General features: G+C 41.4%; 1 protein-coding gene across 2 annotated transcripts in view; it reads left to right on the top strand.

Annotated features, from left to right (window-relative positions):
* Positions 1-21413, top strand: part of LOC124031897 (forkhead box protein J3-like) — a 99023-nt gene that overhangs the window by 52436 nt on the left and 25174 nt on the right. For both annotated transcript variants that reach the window (XM_046343690.1, XM_046343691.1), the window contains exons 4-5: positions 7231-7305; positions 17160-17243. In XM_046343690.1, coding sequence (XP_046199646.1) covers positions 7231-7305; positions 17160-17243 — 159 coding nt within the window. The remainder of the gene's footprint in view (positions 1-7230; positions 7306-17159; positions 17244-21413) is intronic.

Raw genomic sequence — 21413 nt, 5'->3', positions numbered from 1 at the left:
TTAATGAAATATACTATTTAGGCATTCCATATTTAGGGCCCAATAAAATCTGTTGTATTTTTTGACCAATTCTGTATTTTCTTTCTTTAAAAATTCAGTTTATTCTATTTTGTTTTTCCAGGTTTCAGATACTTCCCAATAGTACAGGATTTCGCTCTCAAAATTACACTTTAAAAAAAATAGAACAACTACTACATTTGATGTTCTAAGTCCACAACCATTGCTTAAACCACATCAGGAGACCACTTTTGAGGTCTAGGAATTTTTGGGAAATGTTTGGGTGTAGATAACCTTTAATTCAAGTGTGTACCAGCAAGAGACTTTAAGTAGAACACAGGTGATGGCAGAGTTTGCTTAACAAATCACCACTGGATTGATGCAAATAATAATAATATCATTCTGACAGGTAGACGACTTTTGTAGTTAACATTTAATTGAGGAGTTTTTGGGAAAGCCTTTCCATCTACCAGAAAATGGTTGTCATTCGCATCATTGCTAACGACTACACAAAGTGGTAGACAAACTCTGCATCATTGCCTCTTGAGAAAGTTGAAGGAAAATACTAATCACTTAAGCATTTTGTCTTATCATATCTTAAGATGTTATACGTGTTCTAATAAGTTCACTGTCCTTAACGTCTTTGTATTTTCTTTAAAGAACACCTGGAAAACAGAACAAAAAAAAGTTATGTTTTTGGGTTGGCTAAAACTTTGCACTGCCCCTGTTTCACTGCCCCTGTTTCACTACCCCTGTACCTGTTTCGCTGCCCCTGTTTCGCTGCCCCTGTTTCGCTGCCTCCCATGCCCCTGTTTCGCTGCCCCTGTTTCGCTGCCCCTGTTTCGCTGCCCCTGTTTCGCTGCCCCTGTTTCGCTGCCCCTGTTTCGCTGCCCCTGTTTCGCTGTCCCTGTTTCGCTGCCCCTGTTTCACTGCCCCCCCTGTTTCACTGCCCCTGTTTCACTGCCCCTGTACCTGTTTCACTGCCCCTGTACCTGTTTCGCTGCCCCTGTACCTGTTTCGCTGCCCCTGTACCTGTTTCGCTGCCCCTGTTTCGCTGCCCCTCTACCTGTTTCACTGCCCCTGTTTCGCTGCCCCTCTACCTGTTTCACTGCCCCTGTTTCGCTTGTTTCGCTGCCCCTGTACCTGTTTCGCTGCCCCTGTACCTGTTTTGCTGCCCCTGTACCTGTTTTGCTGCCCCTGTTTCACTGTACCTGTTTCGATGCCCCTGTACCTGTTTCGCTGCCCCTGTACCTGTTTCGTTGCCCCTGTACCTGTTTCGAGCTTTGAGGGAGCCTTGAGGAGGGAACACAAAAAATGTGTTCTGATTGGCAGCATTTCAAAATGCAATAGCAGGGAAACTGTTGTTAGAGTGGCGGGCCTCAGCTTTCTGTACGTACTCATTAAATCAAGTATAGTTGAAACCAGTTTTAAAAACAATTGGGTTAAATTGACTCTACTGGGAGTTATCTTAACGCTGGAGTGATATGCTCCCTCAAGTTAGTGTTGATAACTGGAGTTCATTTGGATGGAGGACTTAACTCCATTAAAAGTAACCAGAGACAGGGAGTTAAATCTATGGAGTTATCCACAGATGTGGGAGGAGCTTCATTATTATATTTCTCTGCATGCTCCGTTGCAGGCAGATTTCTTTATTTTTGTTTCAATGTCTGTGTTTTTGTATTAACATTGATTGGTTTTGATCTTATGCTACACAAAAATAAGAAACAGATTTTTCTATACTAATCCAGTCTGTAAATAGTTGGATTTATAGCAATCATTAGTGAGATGGTTGTTCCAATTTACATGATGTTGGTAGTCTTCATGTATTGTAAGTTTTTCCCTACTCTTACACACATTCTAAATGCACATTGTGAGCAATAATTTAAAAGTGCTAGGTATTTTCCTGCAAGTTGGCATCCAACATTATTTATCACATTGAAAACCTTAACAAATATTCAAATAAGGCTTTACTGTCACTGCCGTCGTTGGAAGTAGACCAAAGTGTAGCGTCGTGAGCGTACATTTTATTTTATTTTGGAATGACGCCAACAAAACAAGAAACAAAATGAACAATCGTTAAGCTCACAAAGGCAAAGTGCCACTAGCACAAGTCGACTACCCACAATGAAATGAGGGGAAAAGGGCTACCTAAGTATGATTCCCAATCAGAGACGACGATAGACAGCTGTCCCTGATTGAGAACCATACCCGGCCAAAAAATAGAAATAAAGAAACTTGGATAACAAAACATAGAATGCCCACCCCACATCACACCCTGACCTAACCAAATAGAGAAATAAAACGGCTCTCTAAGGTCAGGGCGTGACATTTACACCCTTATAACTCAAAATAAGTCAACTGAAAGAGAAATGTACTCTGCTGTAGTTGATTCTTAATTCAAAACAACACAGAAAATACTAAAATTGCACGGGAGTGGGTTAAAAACGACTTTGAAAAGTGGAGAAAGGCAATTTGAGTTAAATTTAAGCAACTCTTAGAGTTTAATATTTACTCCATTTAGTGTCGTTTTAACTCCAAAAATATCAACACCATGACCATGAGTAGTTTTAACACGAAATGAGGGCGGGACCATATAAAACCTAAAATAGTGTGACATTTGACTTCATAGGAGTTGATTTAACTCTTGAGATTAAAAAAAAAATGTGCAGTAAAATCGCAACTCTCAATTTTGAGCGTTCTACCACAGTTTTACAACCAGTCATTTGTATGGCTTTGAGATACGGAGTACAGGAAGCATGAGACTGCCATTGGCAGTGATTTCATAGGCCTAAATAGTCATCATCGGGTAATAGCAAAGTTTTTTTTAGGACATTCAATTTAGTGTTAAATAAATCAATTACTCTGCTAACTAGCAGTATATAATATTTAGGGATCTAGCTAAAGAGGCGTTTGCACTTCGTCAGATGGTGAATTAGCCCGTTTGTGTTATTAGTACACACAAAAATATGTAAACAAATTCATATGTATTGAACTAAAGGATTTTGGAGCCTGATTGTCAATCCAAAATGTATGACAATCACTGGTTTAGGTTACAAATATCTTGAATGATCCATTCCTGCTACATATTATATGAAACAAGTTATTTATTGAACCATACTATCTCAGTAGCACTGTGAATGAAGATGATTGCACATTTGTTCTATTGCGTGACGCCATGGCAAAATGTTGGTGTGGCCAAATCATGGGCTGGTGCCACCAAATTTAAAATGTTAGTCTGGAGCCCTACCCTTACCTTAAGTTTTCGTTCTGCCGGTTGAATATACACCTCCTACTATTTTAGACTGTTGGGACACAGCCATGTGCTTTGGCAACACTTCGTGCTCCTGTCCCCATTCTCCACAGAGAAACCCGATACTGACAAGACCAGTCACTTTGCTGTAGCACGGGGTCTGATATGCACTGGAAGGAGCCAGTCGCCATGGCCTACAGCTGGCCTCTTTCCCTATTCAATGTCTAGTTTCTACTATCTTGGAAAAACCAAAGTTGGGATCAATTTCCTACAAATCCAAGTCAGGTTAATCCAGCAGATATGTTCAAATTAAACCAACAAACTGAAAGATTTCCACTGAAAAACGGCACATGCTTTGCTGCACTATAGTGTCTGTTTTGTCTGTATATAGATGTATGCAGCGTGCGCACGGATCCTCGCCAGGTCCCCAGGGACACTGGCAGCTCTGGCAGCTCAGTCTCCTGAAATCTCTTTGTGCCCATCACTCACACAGTGGGCTCCAGTTACAGCAGACTTCCCATTCTGCACTAAGAGGGTGGGGTGGTGCTCCATCAAATGGAATGATATTTGGTTGCATTTGAAGCAGTGAGTCGTATTCAACCCCCTCCTCATACAGGATGTGTCGATCACTGTCTCTGCTTAGACCTGTAGTTATGGTGTCCCGGTGTTGTCTCTAGATCCCGTGAGATATTTAGATGTGACAATGCATCTCCCCGTCCCAAGACTCCCTACCCTTCTCTCTTCCAACACTATCCTTATCTCTCTGCCTGTGTCCTCATCCTCTCGTAACCATTTGTTTACCATCTCTCTCGCTCTCTTTGTTTCTCTTGCTCTGTTTCTCTCAATCTCAATCTGTTTCATCCTCTCGCTCTCTCTCTCGCCCTGTGACAGTGTTGCAGTGACCCCTAGGAGCCCCAGGACAAACATGCTGAAACTCCAGGAGAGTTAGTGGAACAACAAACACTCCTCAGTATTGCTTCTGACTAGGGCCGTCTGTGTGAGAGCCCAGCAGTTCCCTATACTGTACACACCCTATCACACCACCCCCCAGTCCCCTCTTTCTCAGCAGACCTCACCTTCTGACCTAAAGTCATTTCTGTTGCACCCATAGCTTTAACATTATCCACACATGTTACTCTGGCATATAAGTACTTCAACATTAACCATTACTCTGTCCCATATCTTCCTCAACATCTTTATGTCTTACCCTGTCCTATATCTTCCTCAACATGATCCACATGTCTTACTCTGTCCTATCTTCCTCAACATTATCCATATGTCTTACTCTGTCCTATCTTCCTCAACATTATCCATATGTCTTACTCTGTCCTATCTTCCTCAACATTATCCATATGTCTTACTCTGTCCTATCTTCCTCAACATTATCCATATGTCTTACTCTGTCCTATCTTCCTCAACATTATCCATGTCTTACCCTGTCCTATCTTCCTCAACATTATCCATGTCTTACCCTGTCCTAGATCTTCCTCAACATTATCCACGTGTCTTACCCTGTCCTAGATCTTCCTCAACATTATCCATGTGACTTACCCTGTCCTATATCTTCCTCAACATTAACCACCATCTCACGGACTATTTCAGTCTGACCTTTATCCCCTGTATTTGCTAGGCTACATCTCCCTGTAATCTCACTATCTCATCTAGACCCTTTATCTTCACCATAGCCAACACATCACACTCTCTGACCTATATATCCAGTGCTCATACTCACGTTAAACGCTCTCCATCCCCAACAGCACCCTCACAGATTGCACTCTGAGCTAATATCTCCAGCACGGTTATGTCACCTCCCGGCCTATACCCTCTAGTGATCTGCACACCTCTCTCATTCTCTTTTTCTATGCATTTCTGAAACCCCAGATTTTGGCTCATGTCATGTATTCAGCGTAAGCCTGTGCGTTATTACTAAAGCAGAGCGCTTACTAATAATAGCCACAATGATTATATAAAAATGCCTGCCTCCTTAAGGCAAAGTAAACCGTCTAATTTCAAATCCCCCAAATCGTCTAAGAACAAGGAAGTAGGAAGTCAAATTTGACAACCTCCTTTCCACCGTATGCCGCCTTCCAATGAGATTAATTTAGCGCTGGGCAGCAGCAAAGCCCCAGCTGTGCCCAATAAGCTTGTTAATCATCCAACGCCATCAAACGAGTGGGTGGACGCGGGAGCGAATCGCATTAGCTCCGTTCACGTCGCAACCACTCAGTGCATTATTGTCAATGCCATCGCATCGAGCTATGACAAATTCAGCCCATTCAGTGAGAAAGGCACTATCTCTGCCGTGGTAACGGCTCTCCATTGGTTTATGGCCATATACAGCTGGCAGGGCTTACTATAGTAACTGGTAAAGAGTCGTCATTGTGGAGCGATGTTCTCAGTCTTCAGCCGTCTACATCTCTCTTCTGGGGGACCCATGGTAGCACCACTGGGAGTACTAGACAAAGACGTGGTCTTGTGAGTGAGAGGCCTGGTGGTTTTTATACAGGGATATCTGTCTCTCTGTGTGTGTGTGTGTGTGTGTGTGTGTGTGTGTGTGTGTGTGTGTGTGTGTGTGTGTGTGTGTGTGTGTGTGGCATCTGCCTGCAACTGTTCTATGTTTTGGTTTATGGTTTGACCTCTTTGAAAAAACAGTGCAGCAGGATGCCATGGGCATAAATTAATTATTCATGTATTTGTCAGGTAATGACTCTTTGCATTAGCTTGCTGTATTCTCCTCCGCCATATTCTGACCATGGGCTATGAGATAGATTGAAAAGTAGGAGAGAGGATGGAGAGCAAATGAAGAGATCCTTTTGAAGAAAGGGATATTGAGAGAAGCGTATGGATAGAGCGAGAAAAGGGGAAAGGGAGAGAGGGGAAAGGGAGAGAGGGGAAAGGGAAAGGGAAAGGGAGAGAGGGGAAAGGGAGAGAGGGAGGGGAGGGGAAAGGGAGAGAGGGGAAAGGGAAAGGGAGAGAGGGGAAAGGGAGAGGGGGGAAGAGGGGAAAGGGAGAGGGGAAAGGGAGAGAGGGGAAAGGGGAAAGGGAGGGAGAGGGAGGGAGAGGGGGGAGGGAGAGGGGAAAGGGAGGGAGAGGGGAAAGGGGGAGAGAGGGGAAAGGGAAAGGGAGAGGGGAAAGGGAGAGAGGGGAAAGGGAGAGAGGGGAAAGGGAGAGAGGGGAAAGGGAGAGAGGGGAAAGGGAGAGAGGGGAAAGGGGGAGAGAGGGGAAAGGGGGGAGAAGGGATAGAGGGAGAGGGGAAGGGAAAGGGAGAGAGGAGGGGAGGGGAAAGGGAGGGAGGGAGAGGGAGGGGAGAGGGGAAAGGGAGAGAGGGAGAGAGGGAGAGAGGGAGATCTCTTCTCCGCTCCCCAGTGGTATTAATTAGGAGCTCCAGATGAGTGGAGGAGCCCTGAGGGGGAACACAGTTCATGTCAGGCCAGGTGTACTGGAGCTTTACTGTATGGTAGAGGAGCTACAGTCAGACAGACTGATAGAGGCTCTTATCTCCATGGATTTTCACTATACAATTATTTAGGGCTGCTAGCCATGGAATTACTTTAGTTTGAGACTGCTAAATCACAAATGTCTCCATTGCATAATTAACCACCTAATACAGTTCTGGATAGTTTTTCCCAGACCCAGATTAAGCTGAGTCTTAGACTTCAATGCAGTTTTAAATGGAGGCATACTCTGCATCCGGCAAACCGGCCATTCAACTTTACTTGAACTGTAAAACAATAGAGCATGGTGAATTAATAGATAATGCAGGTACTGACTGTATCTTCTTCAATACTAACAGGTGCCTGGGAGGGTGTGGTTGTCTGGTAGTTTGCGCAAAAGTATAATATTTAATCTTACTCATGCAGACCAAGTAAAAATCTGCTGGTCCTCTACATTTTATGTATTGAAAAATGTATTATTTTCTATGCTGTTATGATTGTGTTAATGAAAACATGTCTATCTCCCCTCTTCTCTCTCTTTTCTCCCAGAACTCAATACGGCATAATCTGTCCCTGAACAAGTGTTTTCTCAAAGTGCCTCGCTCTAAAGACGACCCTGGGAAAGTAAGTATTTCCTGACCATTATAGTCTGAATACATATTTAACACGAGAACCGCTTGGCCTTGAGGGTATATGCTACACAAAAACGATTGTTTGGTTGGGTTGATGAAGGTAACATTTAGAATATGAAAAATATATTTCAAATAACAATAGAATTTTCATTAGTTTATGTAAAAAAAAAAAAAAGAATAATTCAAGTGTTGAATTTGATTTGTGGAGTGCCTTTGTTACAACTCTGAAACAGAAAGCATATGTGTAGGAATGCGGGAACAGCTTATTTTTATAAAGACAAAATAAATAAAAACTAACCACCTAGACACGCTGTCAAATGATGAAAACCCCAGTAGCCTAAAAATCAAGCGCCGAGTGTGCTTGTTAAACAGTGAAAATCAGCACACAATCATTAATGGTGGCATAATGAACATACAATAAGTGTGAATATGACAGTACTCAAAAATAGTCCATTACTGTCAGCCCGTGCGTACATGGTGTGTATCTTCACGTAATGGCATCAGATGGAGCATGTCCATGTCACATAATGAAAGCTGGTGAGTACGTCGCTGATGTTGTTTTTTGCTTTGGGTCTGCTCTCTCAGTGATAGGATTTTGTGCTGATAATCGTCCGCAGCATTGTCACCGGCTTGTTCTATCTAAACAGTGCCATGCCTTCCTCGCCCCCATCTCACCGTTTCATTTGGTGGTGACGCTGGCACCTGCACAGTGCGCACCATTCTGACTTTGTTGCGCTAAGGTCTCGGGGCTGTACAGTGCCTTCAGAAAGTATTTTTACCTCATTTGCACACACTGTATATAGATGTTTCTATTGTGTTATTGACTGTGCGTTTGTTTATTCCATGTATTACTATGTGTTGTTTGTGTCACACTGCTTTTACTTTATCTTGGCCAGGTTGCAGCTGTAAATGAGAACTTCTCAACTGTATGTAAAAAAAACATTCATACCCCTTGACTTATTCCACATTTTTGTTTCTTTACAGTCCGAATTCAAAATTGATTAAAATAAAAGTAAATGCTCACCCATCTACACATAATGACAAATTGAAAACAGGTTTTTAGAATTTTGGCATATTTATTGAAAATTACATAAAGAAATATCAAATTTACATACGTATTCACACCCCTTTCCTATGACACTACAAATTGAGCTCAGGTGCATCCAATTTCCTTTGATTTTCCTTGATGTCACGACAACTTCATTGGAGTCCACTTGTGTCCAAACAATGATTTAGAAAGATGCACTGTGGGACCTTATATGGAAAGGTGTATGTCAGAGCAGAAACTATACCATGAAGTCCAAGGAACTGTTCATAGGTCATATATCTGGGGAAGAGTTTAAAACAATTTCTACTATGTAGAAAGTTTCCAAGAGCACAGTGGTCTCCATCATTGGGAAATTTAAAAAAATGTAACTACCCAGAGTCTGCCTAGAGTGGCAGTCCGAACAAACTGAGCAAATGGGCAAGAAGGACCTTGGTCAGGGAGGTGACCTAGACTCCAATGACCACTGATAGAACTACAGAGTTCCTTGGCTGAGATGGGAGAACCTGCCAGAAGGACAACAGTCTCTACAGCACTTCCTCAATCTGGGCTTTATGGGAGAGTGGCCAGACAGCAGGCACTCCTGAGAAAAAAAATCACATGACCGCACGCCTGGAGTTTACAAAAAGTCACGTGAAAAACTCAAGAGCATAAGGCAAAAGATTTTGTGGTCTGATGAGAAAAATATAACTCCTTGGTCTGAATGCAAAGTGTTATGTCTGTAGAAACCCAGGCACAGCTCATCACCCGCCTAACACATCCCTATTGTGAAGCATGTGGCAGCATCATGCTATGGGGATGCTTTACAGCAGCAGGGACTGGGAGACTGGTAAGTATAGAGGGAACAGTGAATGGAGACAAATTCAGAAAAATCTTGACGAGAACCTATTTCAGAGCGCAAACGAGCTTAGACTGGTGCAGAGATTTACTTTCCAACAGAACAATGACTCCAAGCATACAGCCAAAGTAATGCTGGAAAGCTTTAAAACAAGAATGTGAAAGTCCATGAGTGGCCTAGACAAAGCCCAGACTTGAAACTCATTGAAAATCTGTGGAAAGACTTGAATATTGCTGTTCACTGCCTCTCCCCATCTAACTTTACAGAGCTTGAGAAAATATGCAGAAAAGAATGGGAGAACATTTTCAAATCCAGATGTGCAAAGCTGACAGTACAGACATGCCCAAGAAGACTCCAAGCTGTAATTGCTGTCAAAGGTGCTTCTACAAAGTATTGACTCAGGGGTGTGAATACATTTGCAAACATTTCTAAAAATGTGGTTTCACTTTGTCATTATGGGATATTTAACAGTGGTGTAAAGTACTTAAGTAAAACTACTTTAAAGTACTACTTAAGTAGTTATTTGGGGTATCTGTACTTTACTATTCATGTTTTTGACAGCTTTTACTTCACTACATTCCTAAAGACAATAATGTACTTTTTACTCCATACATTTTCCAATTCAAGCACTTATCAAGAAGATATCCCTGGTCATCCCTACTGCCTCTGATCTGGCGGACTCATGAAACACAAATGCTTCGTTTGTAAATGATGTCTGAGTTTTGTAGTGTGCCCCTGGCTATCTGTAAATTAAACAAATTAAACGTGTCTGCTTAATATTAGTAATTAGAAATTATTCATACTTTTACTTTTGATACTTAAGTATATTTAACCAAATACTTTTAGACTTTTACTCGAGTAGTATTTTACTGGGTGACGTTTACTTGAGTCATTTTCTAGTAAGGTATCTTTACTTTTACTCAAGTATGGGTACTTTTTCCACCACTGGTAGTTAATCCATTTTGAATTCAGGCTGTAACACAACAAAATGTGGAATATGTCAAGGAGTATGAATACTTTCTGAAGGCCCTGTAGATTCAGGCTGAGGCTCAGAATCAAAAGAATAATCATCATAGATGTCATGATTAATTTCTTTCCGACCATTTGAATTGTTTTCATTCAGATTTTGTAGCATCGCTAACACAGTATGTGCATCCAATCATCTTGATCTTCTTGCCATTGTAAATTACGCACGTTCTCACTGTTGTACTCCGAGATGGGCAGAGTAGACAGATAGGACTGCTTGGATTCGGTCGACTGATCTAGGGTTTACCATGTTGAGATTATAATTAGAATAGATCAATACAATAGAATGGGTCACCCTGTTCTTCATTCACAATTGGTGATTACCCAATTATGCATCGTTCACCTCCCCTCGCTCATCAACTCACCCACTTTCCCCCTTTTTCCCCCTCTTTCTCCCCCATCATACTTTCTTTAATTTATTTCATCTGTTATATGTGTGAAATTAGTTTTGGTATAGTTTAGGTTCAGTTGAGGCAATTATCGGGGTGATTATCAAATGTGCACGGCACCTTTGGGGTGATTATCAACTGGGCATGGCACCGGGGCAACCGTGGAAAACCATTCAAAAAATGACATGCCCTCCTAAACCTCATTAAAACACTGTCAAGGACAGAGTGGGGCATGACTTAAAAATGTGCAGAGTAATATTATTTATTTTTTAAATTCATGAGCTCTTCCAAATGACAGTTTTTCATGGTTGCAATTTTAACTTTGAATAGCCACCTGTTTTGGTATGAGAAAGCAGAGTCTGTGTTTCAGTGTGTTTCATTATCAAATTGCCTACCAATGAGGTTGAAAATTGTTGATTAGACTTCATGTAAAAACAAACAATTGATGAAACCCTTTTTTACGTGAACATAATTTTGTAATATTATTAAGTGTACTGTATCTGTGTCGAGTGAATGTAATAATATTGCACAAAAAAAAATCTACCTCTGATTTAGCCCCAAATCCCACGTGGTCAATTACTGATTTATTAATTATGCCTAAAGTCTTGGTCATCTGGTTGGTTGAAGGGGGTGCAATTGCTGACACATTTTGCATAATGCCCCTCATTAAACATATAGGTAAACATTGTTTCAATGAATGAATGGCCAGACTGAATCAGTGAAGTGTAACAATGGTGAAACAAAAATGATATGTTCAATTTGGATTCCAGGCTACCCTTTTTCGGTTTTACCAATATTGTTTTGACCAAGGAGTGTTGAGCTCCGCCATAGGGATATGAACTGTTTGAAAAATGAATCAACTTAATAATTCAACTGGAATCCTCGGCCGAGGCCTGTAGTTTGACACAGAGGTTTTCACCTGATTTAGCTCGACTTGGACCTGGCCAGAGCCTAAACTCGGGGGGTAACCACTGTGTAAAACAAGGGTAGCAATACATCTCTCTTGTTACTGTGATTGGCCACCTTAGAGACATAAATATAGCTAAATCATGTATGTATTCACATGATCAACTTGTTTTGGGTTATGAGACTGAGAGCGGATAAGCCATGTGTGTGTTCCTATTAGGGCTGTCATAGTTAATCAGTTAACTCAACTTTGTCATTTTAGTGCACCATTTTGTTTTTCCAGAAAGTTTTCAAAACACACTGAAAACATCAAAAATACACTGCTCAAAAAATAAAGGGAACACTAAAATAACACATCCTAGATCTGAATGAATGAAATATTTTTATTAAATACTTTCTTCTTTACATAGTTAAATGTGCTGACAACAAAATCACACAAATTATTAATGGAAATCAAATTTATCAACCCATGGATTGAGGTCTGGATTTGGAGTCCCACTCAAAATTAAAGTGGAAAACCACACTACAGGCTGATCCAACTTTGATGTAATGTCCTTAAAACAAGTCAAAATGAGGCTCAGTAGTGTGTGTGGCCTCCACGCGCCTGTATGACCTCTTTACAACGCCTGGGCATGCTCCCGATGAGGTGGCGGATGGTCTCCTGAGGGATCTCCTCCCAGACCTGGACTATAGCATCTGCCAACTCCTGGACAGTCTGTGGTGCAACGTGGCGTTGGTAGATGGAGCGAGACATGATGTCCCAGATGTGCTCAATTGGATTCAGGTCTGGGGAACGGGTGGGCCAGTCCATAGCATCAATGCCTTCCTCTTGCAGGAACTGCTGACACACTCCAGCCACATGAGGTCTTGCATTAGGAGGAACCCAGGACCAACCGCACCAGCATATGGTCTCACAAGGGGTCTGAGGATCTCATCTCGGTACCTAATGGCAGTCAGGCTTGCCTCTGGCGAGCACATGGAGGCGCCACTGGCGCCCTGTGCTCTTCACAGATGAAAGCAGGTTCACACTGAGCACGTGACAGACGTGACAGAGTCTGGAGATACCGTGGAGAACGTTCTGCTGCCCGCAACATCCTCCAGTATGACTGGTTTGGCGGTGGGTCACTTTTGAATGCTGGCGGTGCTTTCACTCTAGCGGTAGCATGAGACAGAGCCTACAACCCACAAGTGGCTCAGGTAGTTCATGTGCTCCCTCATGGAGTCTGTTTCTGACCGTTTGAGCAGACAAATTCACATTTGTGGCCTGCTGGAGGTCATTTTGCAGGGCTCTGGCAGTGCTCCTCCTTGCAGAAAGGCAGAGGTAGAGGTCCTGCTGCTGGGTTATTGCCCTCCTACGGCCTCCTCCACGTCTCCTGATGTACTGGCCTGTCTCCTGGTAGCGCCTCCATGCTCTGGACACTACGCTGACAGACACAGCAAAACTTCTTGCCACAGCTCGTATCGTTGTGCCATCCTGGATGAGCTGAACTACCTGAGCCACTTGTGGGTTGTAGACTCTGTCTCATGCTACCGCTAGAGTGAAAGCACCACCAGCATTCAAAAGTAACCAAGACATCAGCCAGGAAGCATAGGAACTGAGAAGTGGTCTGTGGTCACCACCTACAGAACCACACCTTTATTGGGGGTGTCTTGCTAATTGCCTATAATTTCCACCTGTTGTCTATTCCATTTGCACAACAGCATGTGAAATGTATTGTCAATCAGTGTTGTTTCCTAAGTGGACAGTTTGATTTCACGGAAGTGTGATTGACTTGGAGTTACATTGTGTTGTTTAAGTGTTTCCTTTATTTTTTTGAGCAGTGTACATTATCTATACAGCTAAAAACAATGCAATGTCAAAATAAGATGTCATTGAAGTTAGTGCTGTATCAAGTTACCAGATTTTGCATAAGTGATAACTTATAAATGCCGCATGAGCTCAGTTCAACCCCATCAAAACCCAAAATAGAGGTTTGTTTTACTCCGAACTTTGTAAACCATGTAAATGTAAACAAACACTCTATAGCCTCAAAACATGGTTAAAACCATAATTTTTATTTTTTTAATGTACAGCATGGTCAGGCCCTGCATCCGTAGCTCTGTGTATAAATTTGAGAATGATTACATTTCTCCAGGTCCATCTCAGATTTTTACCAAAACAGAAGCGGGTTGCCTGCTTTGTTATTGTTTCAATTAAGGACTCTAGCTTTAATTGTAAATCATGCCATTGTTGATGAGATGCTTTTTTCAATAAAGCTTTAATTGAAAATAATGCCTTTGTTGATGAGATGCTTTTGTAATTAATTAGGCTATTTTCTCTTGAACCATATGGTTTATCCACTAGACTAGAAACTATTGTAGTGTAATATAGAACATCACCATCAACTGGATGTCACAATTTTGTTTTGTGGAAATTATCTAGCCATTATGTAGGTTGGTGGAAATCCCCATCAACTGAGGTTGAGGGGGTCTCCATTATGTAGATGTGTAAAAATTATGTTGAATATTTTAATAATAAACTACATTTATCTATCTGACTCCATTACTATGTGAATGCTATAAGCCCATAATCGTATCCAGTGCGCATAGCCAAGGTTGCGAGCCTTGCATCATCCCTCGGAATATTATGAGATGCACATGTCTAGGTTTACCGTTATGCAAGTATAAAGAGGATAAGGAACAAGGAGATAATATCTTGCAATCATTGTCTTAGCATTCAATTATTGCGTTAACCTTAGCTCAGATATGCACAGAGAGACTGAGTACACAGTGCATTTGGAAACTATTCAGACCCCTTTCCACATTTTGTTACGTTACAGCCTTATTCTAAAATGGATAAGAAAATGTTTTATCAATCAAGACAGAAATCTATATGACAAAGCAAAAACAGGTGTTGTATACATTTTTACAAATGTATAAAAAAATGGATTTAAGTGTTCAGACCTTTTACTCAGTACTTTGTTGAAGCACCTTTGGCAGCGATTCTTCTTGGGTATGACACTACAAGCTTGGCAAACCTGTATTTGGGGAGTTTTTCCCATTCTTCTCTGCAGATCCTCTCAAGATCTGTCAGGTTGTATGGGGAGTGTTACCGCACAGCTATTTTCAGGTCTCTCCAGAGATGTTCGATCTGATTCAAGTCCGTGCTCTGGCTGGGCCACTCGAGGACATTGAGACATGTCCCAAAGCCACTCCTGCGTTGTCTTTGCTGTGTGCTTAGAGTTATTGACCTGTAGGAAGGTGAACTTTCGCCACAGTCTGAAGTCCTGTTTCTCATGGTCTGAGAGTCCTTTAGGTGCCTTTTGGCAAACTCCAAGCGGGCTGTCATGTACCTTTCACTGAGGAGTGGCTTTCATCTGGCCACTCTACCAGAAAGGCCTGATTGATGGAGATGGTTGTCCTTCTGGAAGGTTCTCCCATCTCCCCAGAGGCACTCTGGAGCTCTGTCTCCCCTGATTACTCAGTTTGGCCTGGGCGGCCAGCTCTAGGAAGGGTCTTGGCGGTTCCAAACTTCTTCCATTTAAGAATGATGGAGGCCACGGTTCTTGGTGACCTTCAATGCTGCAGACATTTTTCAGATACTCTTCCCCAGATCTGTGCCTCAACACAATCCTGTCTCGGAGCTCTACTGACAATTCCTTCGACCATATGGCTTGGTTTTTGCTCTGACATGCACTGTCAACTGTGGGAACTTATATAGACAGGTGTGTGCCTTTCAATGGAAACAGGATGCACCTGAGCTCAATTTCGAGTCACATAGCAAATGGTCTGAATACTTATGTAAATAAGGTATTTCTGTTTTTAACATTTTTATACATTTGCTATTATGTAAAAAAAAAACTGTTTGCTTTTCATTATGGGGTATAATGTGTAGATTGAGGAATTTAAAAAAATCAGTTTTAGAATAATGCTTTAATGTTACAAAATGTGGAAAAAGTGAAGGTGTCATGTTACAGCCCGAATTCAAAATGGATTTTGAATTTTTTTTAAAGAATACAAATCCACTTTGACTTTATGGGATATTGTGTATAGGAGAGTGATGCAAAATCTCAATTTAATCCATTTTGAATTCAGACTAACACAACAAAATTTGGAAAAGGTATGTGAATACTTTTTGAAGGCACTGTACAAGTGATTTTTTAAATTCTTATTTACAATGACAGCCAACGGGGAACAGTGGGTTAACTGCCTTGTTCAGGGGCAGAACGAAACCTATCCTTTGGTGTGACTTTGATAGTGAATCTATTTAGTTTTCTAAGTGGAGATCTCGCAATAGTAATTTTCACGATAGCAGGTTGGTAATAGTCAGTGACAAATATCAAAGCGAAGCAGGGCTGGGCTTGGTAAAAACCCTGGATAAGATACCAAAGGGTAGCTGTACGTAGATCACTGCTCCAGTAGGAGGTGCTGCCCAGCCTATTGTTTTTTTCTGTGCTGGATATAACATTGAAGATCTGACGTTTTATGGGTACAAATTCAACATATCGAGTGCTTGGACTATAAGGTTCTATCAGCAAAAAGATGATTCTGAGATAATTGGCTTTAATGTTCTGAACCCTAATTGGTTTTAATGGTGTCATCTATGACTGTAAGTCGCTTTGGATAAAAGCGTCTGCTAAATGGCATATATTATTATTTATTATTATTATTATATTGTTTTGTTTTTTTACTTAAGAACATGAATTGGGGTAGTTGGAGTAATATAAAGGTAGGAAACATTGAAATTTGGTTACTCTAAACAGGTCCAACCTTTTTATGTGCGTAAAGTACATAAAAAATGTAACTAGAGGCCTGATGGAAAATTTGTCTTTAAATTTATCAAATATCGACTAACAAAATACACTAGACAAGGTGGGATTGTTTTTGTGTTGGTTAAATTCATTATGTGAGAGATGGAGGTGGAAATGCATTCATGCAAATATTGATATAATAACCATCGTTGTAAAAGTAAAGTTGGGAGTCACACGATGATATATGTTGTGTGGTCCCGCGATAATGTGATGACTTGGAAAGCATGCAGTTATTTACTCTACAGATGAAATAAATGATGAACTTCACATGGTGGTGAAAGTGCACAGTGATGAGCTTGAGGCTCTTTCCAATAAATATGGATGGTCTTATTCTGGTGATATGATGATCGATTCTTGGCTGCCGTTTGACAAAAATAATCCATAATAATGTCATCATGTAGGCTAGCCTACCCGCATTGTATACAGTATGCCAGCTGTTGGCTAGAGTGCACATGCCAAGACCAGAGTGGGCACATTCGCTATGTAACGCACACATTTTTTTGTGACAAAACCATCAGTAGAGTTGAAAATGGCTGCAAACCTATTTAACTTGTATTAATTATTCGATACATGAATTTAACCACAAAAGTTATATTTAGGTGCACTACATCATCACACAAAGCCGATTATCCACAACCAATCAATTTGATGGAAACACATCTCTGTTGGGAAAATATTATTTTTATGCAGATTTTATAATATTCACATGAAACTCTGTCGCCGATTTCACCCTCAAAACAACATTTGATGACTTTTTTCAAATCCAATGTATTTTCCATGTAAATACAACATTGATTCAACCAGTTTCTACCCAGTGGGTAGTGTTAATATCTTGTTTGTTTTGGTTTCCAGGGGTCTTACTGGGCTATAGACACCAACCCTAAAGAGGACACACTGCCCACCAGACCAAAGAAGAGGCCGCGCTCTGGAGAAATGGTGAGTACTGGATTTCAAATTAGAGTGGACCAGGTGATCCCAAAAGGCCGGTCATCAGGAGTCAGGACGAAAGCAGCAGCTTCTGACACCGCTGAATTTTCCTCACATGGGCTGACATACAATTTACACTGATCCTGTTAATGGTCATCTGCGGCTTGCACAAATGGAGCATATATACACTACCAGTCAAAAGTTTGGACACACCAGCTCATTCAAGGTTGAAAAAAACAACTATTTTCTACATCAAAGAATAATAGTGAAGACATCAAAACTATGAATCACACATGGAATCATGTAGTAAGTGATTTGTTTTAAAGGTGTTTTAAAGGTGTTAAAACAAATCAAAATATATTTTATTTTGAGATTCTTCAAAGTAGCCACCCTTTGCCTTGATGACCGCTTTGCACATTCTTGGCATTCTCTCAACCAGCTTCACCTGGAATGCTCTTTCAACAGTCTTTAAGGAGTTCCCACATATGCTGAGCACTTGTTGGCTGCTTTTCCTTCACTCTGCGGTCCAACTCATCCCAAACTATCTATATTTGGTTGAGATCAGTTGATTGTGGAGGCCAGGTCATCTGATGCAGCAATCCATCACTCTCCTTCTTGGTCAAATAGCCCTTACACAGCCTAGAGGGGTGTTGGGTCATTGTCCTGTTGAAAAACAAATGAATGTCCCACTAAGCGCAAACCAGATGGGATGGCGTATCACTGCAGAATGCTGTGGTAGCCATGCTGGTTAAGTGTGCATTGAATTCTAAATAAATATCCAATAGTGTCATCAGAAAAGCACCCCACACCATCAGACAGATTTCCACCAGTCTAATGTCCATTGCTCGTGTTTCTTGGCCCAAGAAACTCTCTTCTTCTTATTGGCATTCTTTAGTAGTGGTTTCTTTGCAGCAATTCGACCATGAAGACCTTATTCATGAAGTCTCCTCTGAACAGTTGATGTTGAGATGTGCCTGTTACTTGAACTCTGAAGCATTTATTTGGGCTGCAATCTGAGGTGCAGTTAATTCTAATGAACTTATCCTCTTCCATTCCTGTGGCAGTCCTCATGAGAGCCAGTTTCATCATAGCGTTTGATGGTTTTCGCGACAGCACTTGAAGAAACTTTCAAAGTTCTTGAAATTTTACGAATTAACTGACTTCCATGTCTTAAAGTAATGATGGACTGTTGTTTCTCTTTGCTTATTTCAGCTCTTCTTGCCATAATGTGCTTTTTTTAACCAAATAGGGCTATCTTCTGTATACCACCCTTACCTTGTCACAACACAACTGATTGGCTCAAATACATTAAGAAGGAAAGAAATTTCACAAATGACCTTTTAACAAGGCACACCTGTTAATTGAAATGTATTCCGGGTGACTACCTCAAAGCTGGTTGAGAATGCCAAGAGTGTGCAAAGCGGTCAAGGCAAAAGGTGGGGCTACCTTGAACAATCTCAAATATAAAATACTTTTAGATTTATTTAACACTTTCTTTTGGTTGCTATATGATTCCATATGTGTTATTCCATATGTGTTATTCCATAGTTTTGACATCTTCACTATTATTCTAGAATGTAGAAAATAGTAAAAATAAACACTCTGGAATGAGGAGTTGTGTCCAAACTTTTGACTGGTACTGTATACTGAACAACACTATAAACGCAACACGTAAAGTGTTGGTTTCATGAGCTGACATAAAATATCCCATAATGTTCCATATGCACAAAAAGCTTATTCCTCTCAAATGGTGTGCACACATTTGTTTACATCGCTGTTAGTGAGTATTTCTCATTTGCCAAGATAATCCATCCACCTGACAGGTGTCAAGAAGCTATTTTATATCAAGAAGCTATTTTATTTCAGCTCATGAAACATGGGACCAATACTTTACATTTTGCATTTATATTTTTGTTCAGTGTATATAAGAGACGATAATCAATTGTTCCTCGTCAGATCAATATAAATGTAACAAATTCCTAAACAAATTCTAGGCTACCGTGTATGGACATTGAGTTTTGCATTCTATGCTTAATGTAAAACGTCTCATTTCGGCCAACAGTTATCACCTATCTACTTTGAGATGGTGATATCATGCTGTGAAAAATCACGTCTCTTCTGCCCCTATAGAATTAGCACTATACCACTGGCATGGTGGAGTGCCTGAATGAACACGGTGCTGCAGCTCACTGAGCCCTGAGCAGCAGCAAGCCTACTCTCCCCCTTCGCATCTACCACTGCCCTACCCATCACCACGGAAACAAAGCAGGCATAGAGCGCCAAAGTGCACAATCATCACAGCCCAATGAGAAGAGGAAGAGGGGAGGGCAAGCAGAAGAGAGAGGGAGGGGAAGAACGGAAGGGAGAGGGTGAGAGCGACAGGAAGGGGGGGAAAGCAAAAGAGTGAACGAGAGGGAGAGAGAATGGAAAGAGGAAAGAGCAGGAAGGAAGAGAACAAGAGAGAGAGGAAGAGCGAGAGGGAGTGGAGAGAAAAGAGGTAGAGTATTCTAGGCTTCTTTTCCAGTTAATTAACACACAAGGCCCTAGGCTTCCGTTAAACATATTTTCTTCTTTTTTTTTTATTTTTATCACAAACATTAATTCAGAACCTAGTCATTTTTTATTACGCGTAAGCCCTATGACCCTTTTAGTACGCTTCGGTTGCATTGCTGGCAGATTTGCAAGAGTTGTCAGATTGGCTCACATAAATATAGCCGTCTTTCACTGTCAAAAGAGTGTGTGTTCCATATTAGTTCTCTAGATCTATTGGCAACAGACAAAGCATTTTAGTATGTGGTTTTCAATGCAGTACAGTGCATTTGGAAAGTATTCAGACCCCATGTCTTTTTCCACATTTTGTTACATTACATCCTTATTCTAAAATGGATTTAAAAGTATTTTTCCCCTCAATGTACACACAATACCCCATAATGACAAAACAAAAAACAGATTTGTAGACATTTTTGCAAACAAAAAATGTAATATTACATTTACATAAGTATTCAGACCCTTTACTCAGTACTTTGTTGGAGCACCTTTGGCAGCGATTACAGCCTTGAGTCTTCTTTGGTATGATATGCTTGGCACATCTGTGTTTGGGGATTTTATCCCAATCTGCTCTGCAAATCCTCTCAATCTCTGTCAGGTTGGATGGGGAGCGTCGCTGCACAGCTATTTATAGGCCTCTCCAGAAATGTTTGATCCAGTTCAGGTCCGGGCCCTGGATGGACGACTCAAGGACACTCAGACTTGTCCCGAGCCAATCCTGCGTTGTCTTGGTTGTGTGCTTAGGGTCGTTGACCTGTTGGAAGGTGAACCGTCGCCCCCGTCTGAAGTCCTGAGTCTGAAGCAGGTTTTCATCAAAGATCTCTCTGTATTTTGCTCTGTTATTTTTTCCCTCAACCTGACTGGTCTCCCAGGTCTCACATGCTTCACCGTAGGGATGGTGCCAGCGGTATTCAGGCCTAAGAGTTCACTCTTGGTTTCATCAGACTAGAGAATCTTCATTCTCATGGTCTGAGAGTCTCAAGGTGGCTTTTGGTAAACTCCAAACGGGCTGTCATGTGCCTTTTACTGAGGAGTGGCTTCCATCTGGCCACTACCATAAAGGCCTGATTGGTAGAGTGCTGCAGAGATGGTAGTCCTTCTGGAAGGTTTTCCAATCTCCACAGAGGAACTCTGGAGGTCTGTCAGAGTGACCATTGGCTTCTTGGTCACCTCCCTGACCAAGGACCTTCTCCCCCAATTGCTCAATTTGGCAAGGTTGCCAGCTCTAGGAAGAGGCTTGGTGGTTCCAAAGTTCTTCCATTTTAGAATGATGGAGGCCACTGTGTTCTTGGGGACCTTCAATGTTGCAGACATTTTTAGGCTACTCTTCCCCAGATCTGTGCCTCGACACTATCCTGTCATGGAGCTCTTCGAACAATTCCTTCGACCTCATGGCTTTTTTTTTGCTCTGACGTGCACTGTCGACTGAGAAACATCTCAAGGATGATCAATGGAAACGGGATGCACCTGAGCTCAATTTCGAGTCTCATAGCAAAGTGTCTGAATACTTATGTAATAAGGTATTTCTGTTTTTGATGCACATATCATAGCCATTGTTTGTCTGTAAGGTGAGTAGTCCATCTAACTGTTCTTCTGTGGTATATAAAGTGGTCAAATGTTGTTAGGGCCGAG

This window comes from Oncorhynchus gorbuscha, linkage group LG03 (genome assembly GCF_021184085.1).
Source record: "Oncorhynchus gorbuscha isolate QuinsamMale2020 ecotype Even-year linkage group LG03, OgorEven_v1.0, whole genome shotgun sequence".
Taxonomy (NCBI): Eukaryota; Metazoa; Chordata; class Actinopteri; order Salmoniformes; family Salmonidae; genus Oncorhynchus; species Oncorhynchus gorbuscha.
Note: the sequence above shows the minus strand (reverse complement) of the source record. Positions and strands in the feature narration are given on the sequence as shown.